The 20,436-nt window shown below is 42.5% G+C and overlaps 1 protein-coding gene across 2 annotated transcripts in view; it reads right to left on the bottom strand.

Annotated features, from left to right (window-relative positions):
* FAM3B (FAM3 metabolism regulating signaling molecule B) overlaps positions 1–20,436 on the bottom strand; it is a 71,452-nt gene that overhangs the window by 40,936 nt on the left and 10,080 nt on the right. For both annotated transcript variants that reach the window (XM_006076942.3, XM_006076941.3), the window contains exon 3: positions 607–730. In XM_006076942.3, the coding sequence (XP_006077004.1) occupies positions 607–730 (124 nt within the window). The remainder of the gene's footprint in view (positions 1–606; positions 731–20,436) is intronic.

Genomic DNA, 20,436 nt, shown 5'->3' with positions numbered 1-20,436 from the left:
ACTGGAGCCTGCCAGGCTCCTCTGTCCATGGGATTCTCCAGCAAGAATACTGGAGTGGGTTGCCATATCCTTCTCCAGGGGATCTTCCTGATCCAGGGACTGAACTCCCACGTCTCTTACATCTTCCACATTGACAGGTAGGTTCTTTACCACTAGTGCCGCCAGGGAAGCCTTGAGTTCTGTGCTGACTGCTGTCAAATGGAAGCTCAACATGTGACACATAAAACCACGAGAGACAATCCATGTGTCCCCACCCCACCGTGGGCACAGCAGGCTTTCTCAGCTCCCCTCGGATGCCCCTAGCCTCTGGCTGAAGTCCAGGACATGCCTTTCTCTCCTGGGACAGACTTGTTGCCTAGTCAGTTTCAGATTCTGCCTGCAAAGCGGGAGACCTGGGTTCAATCCCTGGGTTGAGAAGATCCCCTGGAGAAGGAAATGGCAACTCACTCCAGTATTCTTCCCTGGAGAATCTCATGGACAGAGGAGTCCATAGGGTCAGGAAGAGTCAGACACAACCGAGCGACTTTCATTTTCACTTTTCAGCCTCAGAGAAGGCAAACAACAACACAGGGGAGCTAGGCTTTCTTTTCTCGCACTGATACTTACATCTCATCCTCAAAGCAGATCTTGGCGTATTTGTCCCTGCCACCCCCGCTGAGCAACCGGTAAGCGTAGGTGTCTGCAGGACACGGGGACCAGTGGTCACATTTTTGCCTTTTTGGGGTTGGGGCTGCAACAAACAAGAATGTAACAGTTAGCACCACACAGTATTGATCAGGAGAAACCACTGCTTGGCCATGAATGGCAGTTTGTCTGTCCCAGGACTTCGTATTGGCAAATCCCAGGAGTGGTAGAGGGCTTCTCAGGTGGCTCAGATGGTGAAGAATCCACCTACAACACAGGAGACCTCAGTTGAATTCCTGGCTTGGGAAGATCCCCCAGAGGAGGGAATGGCCTCCCATGCCAGTAGTGGTAGAGGAAAAGTGGGAAGATGTGAAGCTAACTGAACCTGATATTGTCTTCAAATAGCAAATATGCAAAAGGAGGGGATGCTAAGTAGGTGGAACCATTTAAAAGGAGTTGGGAATCACTCTTAATCGTTAAGCATGCTGGTGAACCAACCAGTAGCCTGTGGAACATCTATCCAGCTTCTGAATTTACATACCTGAAACACACACACACACACACACACACACACACACACACACACTCCTGATCACTGTTAGTCCTGCCCCCAGGCCACAGGTGCAAGACCTTGTACCAAGGCCAGAAGTAGAGCCTAGAAACAAGGTCACCTCATCGTTGCCAAAAGCCACTCCTTGATCCTCATGAACAGGCTTCCTGACTCCATATTAGGCAAAAATGCCCTTTCCAGTGCTCACCCTAACCAATCAACTAATGCCACCCTTCCAGCACGAATTTTCTTTGTTTTGAGGCTATAAAAATTGGCTACTAATCCACGAAAGGGGTCGGCTTTCACTGGTCTGTCTGGAGGTATCAGCCTGCTAGCTCACAGCACCCACATTATCTCTGCTCTTTGGTCTCTATAAACTCACTCCCTTCTGAGATGCTCTGTGTCTGGAAATTCTTTTCCAACCGACGTTCAGATTGCCTCCACAACACCACTCTGGCCCTGGCTGACCTCTCTCCTTTCCCTTAAGCTGGAGACACTGAGGTTTTCTGCCTGGGCTGCTATGTCAGTGGTGGCAGGCCCCAGAGATGTCTTGCCCAGCAATAGAGGGCAGCAGTCGGGGAGGATGGGGTCAGCCAGCCCTGGCACTACCTGCATCTCCCACTACTGGGTGCCTTGTTGCCACCACTTGTGTCTCCCTCCTTTCACAGGTGCAGCTATCTGTCATCACCCACAGAACCCAGAGTCTTGTGCTGGGCTTAAATTTTAATCCTGAGTCTCCAGAAAAAAAAAAAAAAAGAAAATCAGAAAGTGCTCCCACTCCTCCAGTTTGAGTGGGGACATGCTGCCTTATGGATCCCTGCAGCGCTCTTCTGTTTCATCTACCTGGATGAAAGCTCGGCCGGCAGGGTGGCTGGGAGGCCCTGCTGGGGGAGTCAGGACTACCCGTGAGTGCTGTGATGGCTGAGTGCCATGGGGCTGAGCTGGACCAGGGCTGAGCTGCTTGGGGATCATGCGGATGCTGGTCCATGCCCAGTCCTGGTGCCCAGGAGGCCACAGAATTCTTGGGGGGAGTGCACCCCAACATCGCACTTAGCTCTTCACACCTTTCTTCCCCTCACTTGCACTACCCCCATCACTAACCAAAGCTTCAACCCACCTCGCACTGTCCAGCTTGCCCTGTTTTATTTTCTTTTGCTTAGCTCTCATCACTGTTTAACACCCCATAGTTTCTTTTTTAAAAGCTTCTCCATGAGGACAGGATGTCATCTGTTTATTTTCACGGCACCCCCAGCACCTAGTGGGTGTGCAGCACAAGCAGCTGCTCCATCAACATGTTGAACAAATATGTAAGGAGCAGGACCCTATGGGGTCTTCCTGGGCCAGATCCCCACTCTCCTCCTGGCCCCAGAGTCCTTTGTCTGCCTCTCATCTGTAGAAAAGCTCAGTCTCCCAGGACTCCCCAGAGTCACAAAAGCCTGACTCAAGAATTAATGATTGAAGGTATGTGATTATGTAGTGACAAAAGTAGCAGTTGGGCCAGGAGAATTGGTAACAATTCAAACAGTAAATCAGCCATATGGCAGTGACAGAATCTTTAGTTCCTCCCTGAAGTACACAGCAGGGCTAACAGTATCTCATGCACATCACTGAGTTGTTTTCCAGGTTCTAAAATCACCACCAAAAGGAAAAGGTTAACTACCCAATGACTACTGTGTGTGTTTTAAGTTGCTTCAGTCGTGTCTGACTCTTTGTGACCCTATGGACTGCATCCCACCAGGCTTCTCTGTCCATGGGATTCTCCAGGCAAGAATACTGGAGTGGGCTGCCATGCCCTCCTCCAGGGGATCTTTCCTACCCAGGAATTGAACCCACGTCTCTTAATCTACCTGCACTGGCAAGCAGGTTCTTTACCACTAGTGCCACCTGGGAAGCCACCCAATGACCATTATTAGCATGTATATTCCAGACCTACTGGAGCCTCAGGAGTGATTACGTTAACCCCTGGTACCCTGTCCTGTTACCTCGCTATCAGCCAATGAGAGAACTGTGCACAAGTTGATCATGTACTCTAAGGCTCTCTCCCTCACGTTGCCTTTAAAAATGCTTCCCTGAAACCCATCAGGAAGTTCTAGTCTTTTGAGCACTAGCTGCCTGGACTCCTTGCTTTGCACCTGGAATAAATGCTGTACTTTTCCTGCAGTAAAACCCAGTGTCAGCAGATTGGCTTTACTGCGAGAAGGTGAGCATATCAAGGTTTGGTTTGGTAACAAGTGAATGGACATCTGGCCCTTTGGTGAGGCAGAAACCTGTACTTACTTTGGCAGAAAACTCAGAGCCACTGAACCTGTTCCCCCACCACAAAAGGGATGAGCAACCTGAAGTCAGGGCTTTCTGTACATGTGCTACAGCAGCTCTGGTTTGCTTTTAGTAATAACAAAGGACCTTGGGATTTTATCTTTTTTAATCTAATTTCTGAAGAAAAAAATTGAAAGTAATAGAAAGGCAAAAAGAAGGGAAAAAGTCTTATATATTATTCTAAGTAATTATCACTGTTTTCTCTTTTGGTATATTTTCTTCTGGACTTTTCTATGCCTGCAGAGGACATCTGCAAAGTTGGAAAACATGGATTAACAATATATAAACAGTTTATCTATAACATATATAAACATATATGTTACCTCACTTACATTTTCATATATTATAATATACTAAATACATTTTTTCTTAATCTCCAGTTACCTAAATTTAAAGCAAGTTGTCCAACTATTAACATGTGAAAGTGCTATAAATACAGTATCTTCTCAATGTTTCTCAGTTTTGATCATGAAAGTGTATTTATTTTAGTTTTTTAAAAAAATTAATGATAATGCTCATTACTTTGAATTCAGGGGTAGTTTACCTAAAAACACACTGAGCATAATATTTTAAAATGTAACTAACACACTGCCTAAAGTCTGATATCAGACTTTGCTGATATCCTGAGTATGTACAGTTGGTTCCTGACTTATGATGGTTCATCTTTATGATGGTGTGAAAGAAATATGAATTCAGAGAAAACTATACTTTGAATTGTGAATTTCTATCCTTTCCCAGGGCTTCCCTGGTGGCTCAGTGGTAAAGAATCCGAATATTCATTGGAAGGACTATTGCTGAAGCTCCAATACGTTGGCCACATGATGTGAAGAGCTGACTCACTGGAAAAGACCCTGGTGCTGGGAAAGATTGAAGGCAGGAGGAGAAGGGGACGATAGAGGGTGAGATGGTTAGATAGCATTGCCGACTCAATGGACATGAGTTTGAGCAAACTCTGGGAGATAGTAAAGGACATAGGAACCTGGCATGCTGCAGTCCATGGGATCGCAGAACGTGGACACGACTTAGTGACTGAACAACAACCACGATCCTTTCCCACCTAGTGCTGTGGGGTCCAGTGCCTTTGTAATGCTGGACAGTGGCAGTCACAGCTCCTCCCAGTCAACGACATGATCACAAGGGTGAATAACCGGTATGTGGACAGCCATTCTGTTTTGTTTTGTTTTTTTTTCCCAGCAAATTACAGGAGATAACCAACACAATTATAAATAGACTTTGTGATAGATGAGTTTGCCCACCTGTCGGCTAATGTACATGTTCTGTGCCCAGTTAAGGTAAACTTGGCTAAGCTAGGATGTTCAGGTGTATTAAATACATTTTTGACCTGTGATATTTTCAACTTATGATAGGTTTATTGGGATGCAACTCTATTGTAAATCAAGGAAGCGGGACTTCCCTGGTGGTCCAGTGGTTAAGAATCAGCCTGCCAATGTAGGGGACTCGGATTTGATCCCTCCTCTGGGAAGATCCTACATTCACGGAGTAACTAAGCCTGTAGCCACAACTACTGAACCCGCAAGCCACAATTACTGAAGCTTGCATGTCTAGAGCCTGTGCTCCACAAGGAGAGAAGTCACTGCAATAAGAGGCCCCCACTTGCTGCAACTAGAGGAAGCTCACGAGCAGCAATGAAGACCCAGCACAGCCCCCAAAAAGATAAGCCAAGGAAGCTCTGTACTCAGTCTAGAGAGAACACTCCTAAAGTGGGATCCACACTCATCCGGCCTGCCACCTGCATTCCTCTTCCTGAGGACACAGACTTGCTCAGTGGACCCTGCTCTTCTTGGCAGGACTTCTTTGAGATTCCTCTTCCCCCTGCTCTTGGAGAAAGGCAACATTTCCAGGCCCTCTGCCATCATCACCATGCTGTCAGGTGCCCTGGCTACATAACCCTCTTGTCCGCACTGAGTGCTGGGCGAGCAGACAGCTGTGGTGTGACCAGCAAGATGGAAGGTCTAATACGGCCCAGCCCCAGTGTTGCTTAAAATATCCCAAGGTCATGGGGACACTGTACCTCCTGACCCCCAGTGGAAGTGGTAGTTTGGAGACAGAATGAGAGCAGATTAGTATGGGAGGCAGGGTGTGGAACCGGAAATGGTATTTTACTCTATTTTTAAGCCAGCTGGAAAAACAGAAGCAAACAGGGCCTGGTAACATCACAAATAAGTGGGACAAATATTCCCACAGGGTGAAAGAGGCAGCCCGTCTTTGGGAACCTGGGCAAAGCATCACCCATGCTGCTTCTGAGGGTCCATGGTTATCAACAATGTCCTGGGTGTAACCAACCATGTTCCCAGCCATTAACCCTGTGCTAGCTGTCTCCTGAGCAGGCCTGCTCCATAAGGGATTCCATGACGCAGCCCAGAAAGCAGAGAGAAGTTAAACTCAGGTGAGGAATTCAACTTCTGAGTAACAGGGAAGGAGAAGGCCATAAGGCAAGAGAGCCCGTTTTGCAAAAATGTTGGGAAGATTTTAAAAATAACCTGTCTTTTTATGATTCAGCTAAGGGCTGTGCCTGCAAACATATCAAATGCAGTTTTATGTATTTAATATGATTTCAGTAAGATTCAAATACATTTTTATGTTGAGAAAATAGCAGTGAGTGGTTTCCTTTTTATGGAAGAATAGCTCATAGTTGATTTACAATGTTGTGTTAGTTTCAGGTGTATGGCAAAGTGCTTCATTCATATATATATATGTGTATATATATGTGTGTATATATACACATATATATATGCATATTTGTTGTTCAGTTGCTAAGTCATATTGGACTCTTTGTGACCCCATGAACTACAGTATGCCTGTATACATATACATTATAATAATTAATATGTATTATATATTAATATATTATATAACATATTAATACATAGTATATATTAATATATGTATCTATTAATATATACTTCTACCAGTGGAGCCTTATATATAGTAATATTATTATACTTTATTAAAGTATACTATATTAAAGTATATTATATTAGTATAGTATATTAAATTATATAGTATATTAAGTATATGATATTATATATATTAAATACATGTTACATATATCAACTATATTAAATATATTATATATACTATATATAGTATATTCAATGATAGTATATTATAGTATATTAAATATATTAAAGTATTAATATACTTTATTAATATATTAATGTTGTAGTGTATATATTATATATAATGTATTATATATAATATATACACTATATATTATATATAATATGTATTATATGTACATATTTATGGGCTTCCTTGGTGGCCGAGATGGTAAAGAATCTGCCTGTAGTATGGGAGGCCTGAGTTTGATCCCTGGGTTGGGAAGATCCCCTGGAGAAGGAAATGGCAACCCACTCCAGAATTTTTACCTGGAGAATCCCTTGGACAGAGGAGCCTGGCGGGCTACAGTCCATGGGGTCACAAACAGTGCCTGACACTTTCACTTTCATACATATATATTAAATATATATATATGTATATATAAAGTTTATTTCTCCTAGAAATAAGCTGTGACACTGAAGTAGCGGGCAGTCACTCCTCGCCCTTCTTTTTTCGGTTCTGGCAGCAACAGGCGCTTGAGCCCCAGGTCTGGCCTCTGCGTGCCCCTGCATACAGGCGCCTGCGGCAGGAGCAGCAGGCTGCCAGCTGAGAGCAGGAAGGAAAGCGGGAGCTGGCAGTTCTCTGAGAAGCACAGCTGCATGATGGCCTAGCATGCTTGGGCACCAGGGAGTTGGGGTTCCTTCCTCAGAAAGAAAAATAAGGTCAGCCCTCCCTCCTCTCTCCGTGGATTCCACATCTTGGACTCAACCAACCAGGAACTGAAAAAATTTTTTAAAATTTCTGAAAGACCCGAAAAGCAAAACTTGAATTTGCATCTGGCAGGCAATGCTTTACATAGCATTTACATTGTATTTACAACTATTGACATATCATTTACATTGTACTAGGCATTGTATGTAACCTAGCTATGATTTAAAGTATGTAGGAGGGTTGTTAAGACAGCAAATGCTCAGAGGTCTCATCACAATTTTTTTTTCTATTTCCTTAACTTTGTGTTTATATGAGATGGTGGATATTTACTAACTTGTGCAAACCATCGCATGATGTATGTAAGTCTAGTCATCATGCTACACACCTTAAACTTATACTTGATTGTTTAGTCGCTCAGTCATGTCCAACTGTTTGCGACCCCATGGACTGTAGCCCGCCAGGCTCCTCTGTCCATGGGATTATCCAGGCAAGGATACTGGAGTGGGTTGCCATGCCCTCCTCCAGGGGATCTTCCCGACCCAGGGACTGAACCCATGTCTCTTGCATTGCCAGGTGGATTTTTTACTACTGACCACCAGAGAAGCCTCCAAACATATCCAGTGCTGTATGTCAATTACGGGATTCCCTGGTAGCTCAGCTGGTAAAGAATCCACCTGTATATCAATTATATCACAATAAAAGTGAAAGAAAAAGAGATGAAGTATAAAGGAGGATGTGGGTGGGTAACATGCAGAAATTGCGCCATTTTATATAAGGCACCTGAGCATCTGTGCACTTTGGCATCTGCAGAGCTCCTGGAATCAATCTCCCACAGATGGGGGGATGACTGTAGTTGTCTCAATTGGGCTTGACGTTCCAAAGGTCATTGGAAGCCTGAGAAATGCTCGTCACAGCGGCAACTTGCCGCTTTGTGCCTGTCCCACTGGGAAACTTGGGAAGCTGGGAACTGTGCCTGTTGCTGAGGACGGCGGGAGACAGGAGCCAGTTCTGGAAAGCTGTCAGGCTCGACTGAGTCAGGTACGCTGTGGTTTCACTCCTGGATATGTAAATACCAAAAACGGTTTCAGCCATGTCCACGAGACCTGTGGGGATGTCTGCTACACAGCCTCTGTGTGGTGACAAGCTGGAGGCAATGGGGAGCTGTCCCCCACTCCCAAAAGAGAAAGAGGAGGAAAATGCGAAGACTCAAGCCCCAGGCACCATGCAGCCTGAGCAGCCTCAGAGGAGAGGCACCCACAGCCAGATAGGGCCTCAGGCATGGCGCTGAGTGACACCAAGAACCAGGTCCTTGCAGCACCGAAATACACGCCTGCAAAACAGGACAAGCTGGCATGCAAGTAGGTGTTCATCAGAAGGGTGTCATTAGATGCATGAGAGGCCTGGGGGACGCTGGGTGATGTCGGAGAGGGAAGTGGGGATAAAGGGAGAAATAAATAAAATGAGAGAGCAAGAAGGAGATGCATGAGAGGCCTGGAGGATGGTGGGTGATGTCGGAGAGGGAAGTGGGGATAAAGGGAGAAATAAATAAAATGAGAGAGCAAGGGGGAAAGTGGGGGAAAGGATGGATTAGGAGATTAGGATTGACATTTATACACAACTGTGTATAAGATACACATTAATAATGTATATATAAAATAGCTGAGAAAAAAGAAGCTAAAGGCAAAGGAGAAAAATATACCCACCTGAATGCAGAGTTCCAAAGAAGAGCAAGGAAAGATAAGAAAGCCTCCTTCAGTGATTAATGCAAAGAAATAGAAGAAAACAACAGAATGGGAAAGACTAGAGATCTCTTGAAGAAAATTAGAGATACCACAGGAACATTTCATGCAAAGATGGGCTCAATAAAGAACAGAAATCATATGGACCTGACAGAAGCAGAAGATATTAAGAAGAGGTGGCAAGAATACACAGAAGAACTGTATAAAAAAGATCTTCATGACCCAGATAACCATGATGGTGTTATCACACAGCTGGAGCCAGACATCCTAGAATGTAAAGTCAAGTGGGCCTTAGGAACCATCACTAGGAACAAAACTAGTGGAAGTGATGGAATTCCAGCTGAGCTGTTTCAGGTCCTAAAAGATGATGCTGTTAAAGTGCTGCACTCAATGTGCCAGCAAATTTGGAAAACCCAGCAGTGGCCACAGGACTGGAAAAGGTCAGTTTTCATTCCAATTCCAAAGAATGTTCAAACTACCGCACAACTGCACTCATCTCACACACTATCAAAGTAATGCTCAAAATTCTCCAAGCCAGGCTTCAACAGTATGTGAACTGTGAACTTCCCGATGTTCAAGATGGATTTAGAAAAGGCAGAGGAATCGGAGATCAAATTGCCAACATCCGTTGGATCATTGAAAAAGCAAGAGAGTTCCAGAAAAACATCTACTTTTGTTTTATTGACTATGCCAAAGCCTTTGACTGTATGCTGCTACTGCTGCTAAGTCGCTTCAGTCGTGTCCGACTCTGTGCGACCCGAGACGGCAGCCCACCAGGCTCCCCCGTCCCTGGGATTCTCCAGGCAAGAACACTGGAGTGGGTTGCCATTTCCTTTTCCAATGCATGAAAGTGAAAAGTGAAAGTGAAGTCGCTCAGTGGTGTCCAACTCTTAGCGACCCCATGGACTGCAGCCTACCAGGCTCCTCCGTCCATGGGATTTTCAAGGCAAGAGTACTGGAGTGGGGTGCCATTGCCTTCTCCGACTGTATGGATCACTACAAACTGTGGAAAATTCTTAAAGAGATGGGAATACCAGACCATCTTTCCTGCCTCCTGAGAAATCTGTATGCAGGTCAGGAAGCAACAGTTAGAACAGGACATGGAACAACAGACTGATTCCGATTTGGGAAAGGAGTACCTCAAGGCTATATATTGTTACCCTGCTTATTTAACTTACACACAGAGTACATCATGTGAAATGCTGGGCTGGATGAAGCACAAGCTGGAATCAAGATTGCTGGGAGAAATATCAATAACTTCAGATATGCAGATGACACCACCCTTATGGCAGAAAGCAAAGAAGAACAAAAAGAGCCTCTTGATGAAAGTGAAAGAGGAGAGTGAAAAAGCTGGCTTAAAACTCAACATTCAAAAAACAAAGATCATGATATCCGGTCCCATCACTTCATGGCAAATAGATGGGGAAACAATGGAAGCAGTGAAAGACTTTATTTTGGGGGGCTCCAAAATAAAAAATCACTGCAGATGGTGACTGCAGGCATGGAATTGAAAGACACTTGCTCCTTGGAAGGAAAGCTATGACCAACCTAGACAGCTTATTAAAAAGCAGAGGCATTACTTTGCTGATAAATGTCCATCTAGTCAAAGTTATAGTTTTTCCAGTAGTCAAGTATGGATGTGAGAGTTTGACTATAAAGAAAGCTGAGTGCTGAAGTATTGATGCTTTTGAACTGTGGTGTTGGAAAAGACTCTTGAGAATCCCTTGGACTGCAAGGAGATCAAACCAGTCAATCCTCAAGGAAATCAGTCCTGAATATTCATTGGAAGGCTGATGCTGAAGCTGAAACGCCAGTCCTTTGGCCACCTGATGTGAAGAACTGACTCATTGGAAAAGACCCTGATGCTGGGAAAGATTGAAGGCAAGAGGAGAAGGGGATGACAGAGGATGAGATTGGATGGCATCACCAACTCAATGGACATGGGTTTGAGCAATCTCTGGGAGTTGGTGATGGACAGAGAAGCCTGGCATGCTACAGTCCATGGGGTCACAAAAAGTCAGACAGGACTGAGGGACTGAGCACAAACACATGTATGAGATAGATAATTAATAAGAACCAACTGTAGAGCACAGGGAACTCTACTCAGTATAATTCAAGGAAGGGATATATGTATATATGTGGCTGATTCACTTTGCTGTACAGCAGAAACTAAGGCTACACTGTATTTTTTCCCAATAAAAATTTTTTTTAATTAATTAGTTAATTAAGTGAGGGCGGCCTGGTCCATGGCAGGTCACCTCTACTCCTAGTCCAGAGGTTCTGACCACTGAAGATGGCTGTCCTCTTGCTCTCTGTCCCTCCCTGGCTCCACCAGTGCTTGCCTCACATCCATCCACTCACCTGCCTGAGCTTCCTTCCTACGACACTTGTCCCAGGCCCACCTAGTGACAGTTCTTATTAAAGGGGCAGTGAGGGGCCTGCCTCTCTGCTGGTTTCCCTGGTAACCGATGAGCCCACCTGGTTCAGTGTCCCCTGTAACTGATAACCTCCCCCTTCCCCCGGGAGCAAAACCTGCCACCAGGACCTGCTCTCTTGGCAGCACAGTGAGTGTGGGTGTCACCCCAGGACCCTGCTTCCAATGTGTAAGCCCCCCATCCATTAAACCAATGATGTCTGTGTTGCTGACTCTGGGTGCTTTCTTGGGTCTTGAAACTGGGCAAGTGCAGGGCTTGTAGGCCTGCTGGAGGACAGCCTGACAGGGAGGAAAGGAAGGAGTGTGTCAAGGAGGAGAGACATGGGAAGCCTTACCCCTCAGGGGGAGGGAGACTGTGTGTCTGTCCTGTCCTGGAGGTGAGCACAGAACCTTCCACGAAGTCCTAATCTCCCCGTGAAATATGAGAAGGGGGATGCAAGGGTTAATAGTCAGTTACCTGTCGCTCTGGCTAAGCCATGAGAAGAACAGCATAGGTAAAGAATAAAAGCCAGATATATCAACTAAGGATAATCTAAACAAAAAGTACATTGGGCTGATTAGTTGGGGTCGTCATGCTTCGCTAAGCTAAGGAGGAACATGGTGTGGACCTTGGGATGCCAGGTCAGCGCAAGTTCAGAACGCACACACTGATGGTTCTTCTGATGTTCCTGCGAAGACTGCTGCCCCCCGGCTGTGTGATGCCCTTGGCACTAGGAGGTAACATAAAAGTACAGACAAGAGCATTAATTCTGAGATGCGACTGGAGGCATGGGAACCTTATGTTATCTAAAAACCAGATACTTTCTGCATACCAAGAGCTCAATAAAAGCAATGTGGAATCGGTCAGCAGGGCTCTTGATCCTAGAGGTCATGAGTCCCCTGGTCCCATCTTTAAAATACCAATACAGTATACTAACACATATATATGGAATTTAGAAAGATGGTAACAATGACCCTATACACGAGACAGCAAAAGAGACACAGATGTATAGAACAGTCTTTTGGACTCTGGGAGAAGGCGAGGGTAGGATGATTTGAGAGAATAGCATTGAAACATGTAAATTATCTTATGTGAAACAGATCACCAGTCCAGGTTCGATGCATGAGACAGGGTGCTCAGGGCTGGTGCACTGGGATGACCCTGAGGGGAGGGATGGGATGGGGAGAGAGGTGGGAGGGGGGTTCAGGATGGGGAACACATCTACACCCATGGCTGATTCATGTCAATGTACGGCAGAAACCACTACAATATTGTAAAGTAATTAGCCTCCAATTAAAATGAATAAATTAATTAAAAAAACTTTAATTCTGTCTCTAGTTTCCTTTTTCCAAACTGTGCGTTAACCACTTTCTTTTTTTTTTTTTTTTTTTTAATTTTGGTCTAGGTGTTTTTAGTGTAATTTTAGGTCAAAGTAAAAAGGTAACAGAAAGAAAAAATAACAGAAAAAAAATACTATATTCATACATTTATATGTCAAGATTTAGCTAAGAAAATAAAGTACTATAATGCAAATAAGCCATACATTTAACTACAAGTTTAAAATTAATGTCCAATGATAATATGATACCAGTTATAAAGTTAATTTCAAAATCTCCTAAATGTTATTCAATAATCAAAATAACCAAGGTTGCCAAAGGTTAGCTATTGTAGTCCTATTAAACTATATTTACAGAATAGAAAATTTTGGGAAAATTTTCAGTAGAAAGCAGCAAGGACTTACAGATGATAAAAACATAATGAATATTAAAGTAAATTAAAAAAAAACTAAAATGTTTGGTAATTTATCTGCCCAGCTACTCAAATTAATTATTTTACCCCTAGTGAATTTTGTATTATTTAGAGACACAGTCATGCCTTAAAAACATTGTAAAATACACAAATGTGATGGTAATTAGTATAAAATTCTTGTTTTTAATATATGCATTTGCTTGCTTTTATAATTTTATACTGTTGAGAATGTTACCAAATATAAATGCTGGGTATAAAAAATGTTATAAAAAATATGTGCTAACAACATTATATATAAAAGATTAATATTTGTCTAGGTCAATGATAGTTTCAGGTCACAGTGGGTTTTTTGTTTTTTTTTTAATTTTATTTTATTTTTAAACTTTACAATATGGTATTGGTTCTGCCATATATCGAAATGAATCCGCCACAGGCATACACGTGTTCCCCATCCTGAACCCTCCTCCCTCCTCCCTCCCCATACCATCCCTCTGGGTCGTCCCAGTGCACCAGCCCCAAGCATCCAGTATCGTGCATCGAACCTGGACTGGTGACTCGTTTCATATATGATATTATACATATTTCAATGCCATTCTCCCAAATCATCTCACCCTCTCCCTCTTCCACAGAATCCAAAGACACTGTTCTATCAGTGTCTTTTTTGCTGTCTCATATACAGGGTTATTGTTACCATCTTTCTAAATTCCATATATATATGTTAGTATACTGTATTGGTGTTTTTCTTTCTGGCTTACTTCACTCTGTATAATAGGCTCCAGTTTCATCCACCTCATTAGAACTGATTCAAATGTATTCTTTTTAATGGCTGAGTAATACTCCATTGTGTATATGTACCACAGCTTTCTTGTCCATTCATCTGCTGATGGACATCTAGGTTGCTTCTATGTCCTGGCTATTATAAACAGTGCTGCGATGAACATTGGGGTACACATGTCTCTTTCAATTCTGGTTTCCTCAGTGTGTATGCCCAGCAGTGGGATTGCTGGATCATCGATCCCCACCTGCTGCTCTGGCCGCAGCAAGTAGTGCCCAATGTGGGGATCGAAAGTGAAGGATCCCCGAGAGGGAAACTAAAGTTAAACAATCGTAGCAGGGTCCCGAGGAAGAGTGGGGTGAGGCCTCTGGAAATCCCCCTTTGCAGTAAGTAACACTCTCTCAGGCATTGAAACCGGGGTTAAGCATGGGAAATTCAAAAAGCTTGGAACAATACCCGCCGTATATATGCCTTGTAAGGCAGCTTTTAAGAGGTGAGGCGGCGGGGTGGAGGAGGGGACAAAAATCAGTGAGGGCCGGCTATTGGAGCTTTTACCAACCATTGAGAAACATTGCTGGCGGTTCCCTTCTTTAGATTTAGGAACATGGGAGAAGGTAGGTAGTGAATCAGAGAAACTTCTTTGCAAGGGAGTGCCCTTGCCTGCATCTATCAGGTCAATTGGACACTGAAAATCTGCTTTGGAACCTCTTCCAACCCCTAAAAGCTCAGAAGGGAGTGAGGATGAATGTGAAACCCCATCAGAGGGAGGACCTGAATATACAGAGCCCAAGGGGGTAGAACAAGCTGCAGTTCCTTTTCGCCTTTGTTTAAGAAAGGAATTTCCTCTGCCTCCTCTTCCTCCCCCTCTTGTCTTAACTGCTGGAGTGGCTCAAGCTTTTGCTTCTTTAGGACAGACAGCAGTTCTGTCACCCCTCCAGAAAGGTTTTTTGGCGCTCGACATGAGGGGTGATTTGGAGGTTATGGCTAGGGCATTTCCATTGACAATACATGAACGGATAGCTCCTGGGACAGATCCTAATAATCCTAGTAGGGTGTGTGAGGCTATACACAAGCAGATTCAAAATATTAAAGGAACCTAAGCAAGCTGTTCAGAATTATGGAGTAAATTCTCCTTTCATCATGGGAATAGTGCAGGGACTAGCTGAGGGTTCCCGTTTGATAATGGAAGCTCATGACCAAGTCAGGTAGATCCCCATCTCTTCAGATCAATTGATAGGCAGTGGAAATTGGGGGAGAACTCAAGATCAAGTGCTTATGGAAGATCAGGCTATAGAACAGGTGAGGAGACACTACAGAAGAGCCTGGGAGAAAATAGAGGTTAAAGGACAGGCTTTCTTTACTTTAAGAGAAGACCTCACCGCTCCAGAGAGACAATCCCTGCTGGAACATCTTATCGGTCAGGCCACCCCTGTCATTAGAGCCCATTTGAACACGCTTTGGTTTATTTTTTAGCTATGAAACTATGACTACAAAAAAGAGAGATGACATTTTTGACACTGAGTGGCCAGGATATTCTTTATACTCCAGAGAAAACTGGTTAAAATAAAATCTTTTTTGAAATTGCAAAACCGGTTCTTCTTGCATGTACTATTAGGAAAAAGTTGACTTGTTAAAATACTCTTTTGGAACTTCAATTCTGCCTGAGAAACAAAAACAGGACTGGGAAAAAACCTGAAGTTAATTCTTATCTTGTCCTTGGGATACACAGCCCATTCTATCTGGGACTCCAGCCATGAACAAATTGGTAGAACTCAAACCAAGAAAAAAAAAAGAAGAGGCAAAGAGACATTTTAAATTTCAAGAGGAAAACTATGAGATCTCTGTCTGTCTGTCTAAATTTATCTGTATCTCAGTGTGTGTCTTTGTTTTAGGATAATATGAGGTTAATTTATAAATGAGCTCTATTTAATTTCAGGTTCACATGAACTGAGAAATATTCAATATTAACTATCTAACATTAATGTTTTGTTTGTTAAGCTAATTATGTCTTGAGTCATCAACATTGTGTAATACTTTGATTGTGCCTAGGCTTAATGTAAACTAAATTTGTCGACAAGGAAAGTAACTCGAGTGAAGAAACTTCAAAAATAACACACACATACAAATATATATGAGATGAAAACTTTTAGATAAACTCTACTAAAATAATTATATTATAGAAATGTCTATCTAAAGTAATCTGAGGACTGGGGTAACTTAAATTTCTAGGATTGTGCTAAACTAAATGATAAAAGTTTATTAAATAGCTAGGTCATTTCCAAACAAATTAAGATTTTGAAACATTAATTACTGACCACTAACAGAGAAACTAAAGAGATTTTAGATTATTAATAAATATGTTTAGTGCCATCCCGAGATGTTCTCTGTTAAGAAAAAATTAAAACTGGTATTTATGTTCACCATTCTACAAAATGCTAATATAAAAGACAGTTCATGGTTTAAGGAAAATGAGATTTATGTTTTTAATAAAAAAAGGTATGAAAAATAAAATTACAGTCTATTAAAAAAGAAGTGAGCCTAAACTTACCGGTGGTTATTTGCTAAATAGATAAATGAAGTGATGAATACAAAAAAGTGTGAAAAAGGTTTGTAGCAAGTGAAAGAAGAGTTTTGTGCATGGTACATTTTCTTAAGACATTAAACTGCCTTTGAAGTCTTATTGTTACTTTGACTAAGTAAAAAAGCTATTATTTTACAGTGAATATAAGCTGGTACCAAGCTGGAATTTGGTTTTCTCTTCCAAACAAAGTTTGGAATATGGCTTTTGATAACAGATTACATAAATTTCTTTGTCTTTAAGTGATTCATCAGTTCAGTTCAGTCACTCTGTCGTGTCCGACTCTTTGCGACCCCATGAATAGCAGCATGCCAGGCCTCCCTGTCCATCACCAACTCCTGGAGTTCACTCAAACTCACATCCTTTGAGTCGGTGATGCCATCCAGCCATCTCATCCTCTGTTGTCCCCTTTTCCTTCTGCCCCCAATCCCTCCCAGCATCAGAGTCTTTTCCAATGAGTCAACTCTTCGCATGAGGTGGCCAAAGTACATACTTGCTTATAAAATCTTTTGTTACTTTGATAAAATGAATGAGTGTTATTTCACAGTGATCTATGGAGACTATGGCATACATGGACAAAGATCATTCTGCTTCTACAAAATTAACCCCTCATCAGGAAATTTAAAAAGGATAAACAATGGTTATAAACCAATGGCAACCCACTCCAGTACTCTTGCCTGGAAAATCCCATGGATGGAGGAGCTTGGTAGGCTGCAGTCCATGGGGTCGCGAAGAGTCGGACATGACTGAGCAACTTCACTTTCACTTTTCACTTTCATGCATTGGAGAAGGAAATGGCAACTCACTCCAGTGTTCTTGCCTGAGAATCTCAGGGATGGTGGAACCTGGTGGGCTGCTGTCTATGGGGTCACACAGAGTCGGACACAACTGAAGCGACTTAGCAGCAGCAGCAGCATAAACCAAACAGTCAGGGCTATGGGAAGTCCCAGACAGCCACCTGGCTTTTCCTGGGTCCCTTTCAAACCTCACTTTTATTTCATAAGCTAAAGCCTTTCCTGGCTTCAGGGTTGATATCTCACAATAGAAAAAAAAAAAAAAAAAGGTTAAAATGTGTTTTCTACAATCTCCAGTGATCGGGTCATCCACTTTGCTGGACAGGTCATACAGACATTGACAAAAAACTTCACAAACTTCTTGCAGACTATCGTTTTTACTGATGTCCTTGGTCATCAGGCAAGGACCACAGAACAAAGGGATTGGTTACATGAGATTGAATAGACTGCTAAATATGACTAAAGTTTTCATGACTTTTTGTCTGACATATTACTGGCTTCTCATTTTTGTTTTCAGATATAAAAAAGCTCTTCTCCTCAAGTCACTGATGGTTTAAAACAATTTAGTCACTTACACCTGTGGGTAAAATTAAAACATTTTCTCTTTTCTCTTTACCTTGTCCCTCCAGAAACTGGAAACATTTGGGTTGTGAACAGCCTCATCAAGGTAAAAAGGACTATCTCCAGACATTTACAAAAATCTCAGAGTATACTGAGGATTTCTAAAAGAAATATCCACCCAACTGATGTCAGGCCTATAACATCTGTTTCACTGAATCTTCAGTTCTAGTTTTGATAATAAGATCTGTATTTACTAAGGGGGCTTCCCTGGTGGCTCAGATGATAGAGGTCTGCCTGCAATACGGGAGACCTGGGTTCAATCCCTGGGTTGGGAAGATCCCCTGGAGAAGGAAATGGCAACCCACTCTAGTACTCTTGACTGGAGAATTCATGGACAGATGAGCCTGGAAGGCTAGTTCCTCATGGTTATGTTACACTGCTAAGAGGTTTAATTAAGTTATTTAAAAGGACACTCTAAGTTTGTTTCTAAAGATTATATCAGTAACCAGTCTTTGAATGAAGATCAGATGCTCCAGGATCTACAACCAGCAAATTAACAACAGGCCATAGTCATTTAACAAACTAAGTCAGATGACCTGGAGATGTTACTAAGCTATACCTAATGAAAGTTCTTGACTTAAGTTCTTACTTATGATTTTACTATTACTGCTAACTATATTGCTTTCTATATTGCCTGTTTCAAAAAGTGTTGTCCCTTACATTATCAAATGTGTGACTAAGCCACTGATATAATAATGGCATATAGTTCCATATGAAACCCATAGTTATAATGGATATAATTCATATATCTTCCTTTGGTAATCTCTGTTACATACATGGGACTATTGATACATTCTCTCAATTTATATGGACCACTACTCAATCTGGTGAGCCTACAAAATGTGTACAAAGACATTTATATGCTTGTTTTGCTGTTATAAAACTACCAAAAACTCTAAAAAGTAATAACGGCCCTACTTATACCAGTAGAGCACTCCAACAATTTCTCAAAATTTGGTCTATAAAACATTCTACTGGCATTCCCTATAATCCACAAGGACAGGCCATAGTGGAGAGGGCTAATCAATCACTTAAACATATGATACAAAAACAAAAAAAGGGGGAGATGCCACAGGACAATAAACAATATTGAATAAAGCTTTATTTACTCTCAATTTTTGAATCTTTCAGCACAACTATGGAAACTGCAGCTGAGTGACATTTTCAGGCTACATCCACAAATAAAACTAAGCCTGTGATTTGGTGGCAGATCCACTAACAAATGCTGTCACTGGGGAAGTTAATTACATGGGAATTAATTACATTGTAATTACATTGTAATTAATTACATTAATTACATGGGGGAAGAGCCTTTGCTTGTATCTCCCCAGGAGATACAAGGTTCTAAGTCTAGAACCTGTGTGGATTCCAGTTCGTAGAGTAAAACCGAGCAGAAACAATCAGTGACTCCAGGCAACCTGATCATGGCTATGTTTGCCCTGATAACCATTGCAGTGAGTATACCCCTGACTTTGGCAGAAGCAAAGAATTATACCTATTGAGCCTATGTACCTAATTCCCCCATTGCTAAGGCCTGTTAATTGGGGTGAAGGATCTATCCCTGTTTATGTTAATGAATCCTCCTGGATCCCTGGTCCAGAAGAGAAGCGTTTGCCCTTCATAAAAAGGAAAAGGGGACCCCCTACAATAGTACTTTGGGTTTTGACCCTTGGCCTGTTTGCCTGGGTGCTGACCAGGGCTGTCTTAATCTATCAATGCAGGCGTGGCTTTCTGTAAATTCTTTGAACAGAAATCACACTATGGCTCAACAGTATTTGCTTTCTGGATTGAGCTTTGGATATCGAGAAACTAATCAAAATAATCTACCACATCAGATAGACCCAAGTGAGAACAGACCCATATGGGCCAACCGACAAGACCAAATACACTGGGATAACAGTCGTGGGACTGAGGGGGTGATCTGACTTAATGGTGCCTATGGAATTGTCTGGGACTGGTCCCCTGAGGGGTATACAGTCTCTTAATTGCTTACACCGTGACTCACCCTGCAATCCTTGTAAGAAGTTGCATTGGCATGTATGTGAGTGCAATCACACTATTATTACTACACACTGAGAATATCCCATTATCTGGCATGGCAGTGGCATGTCTTCGCCACAGCCACAGCTCGAATCAGGTAGGGCTCAAACATAAATATGGAAGGCGGCCATAAGCCTGAAGAAATATCGAATTTGGGATGGAAATTATTCTCATTCCACAATTTATATTCTGTCACTCAATACATCAACAAACTGGACGTTTTATACTCAAACTTGTGTTTGGGATCCATATGTGATTATGACTGGCACTATAACTATTAACAAGACAGAAAGGGACCTATCCTGCCAGGATTGCAAACTATATACCTGCTTGATTCAACTCTAACCATTCCTATGTGATGTTGTGCAGATGTTTAGGAGTCTGGCTGCCATTAACTCAAAGTAGGCCTTGGGAACTTTCCCCTGCCATGCATACTTTGCTCACAGTACTAAATACCATTTTGAA

This window comes from Bubalus bubalis, chromosome 1 (assembly GCF_019923935.1).
Source record: "Bubalus bubalis isolate 160015118507 breed Murrah chromosome 1, NDDB_SH_1, whole genome shotgun sequence".
NCBI classification, from domain to species: Eukaryota; Metazoa; Chordata; class Mammalia; order Artiodactyla; family Bovidae; genus Bubalus; species Bubalus bubalis.
Note: the sequence above shows the minus strand (reverse complement) of the source record. Positions and strands in the feature narration are given on the sequence as shown.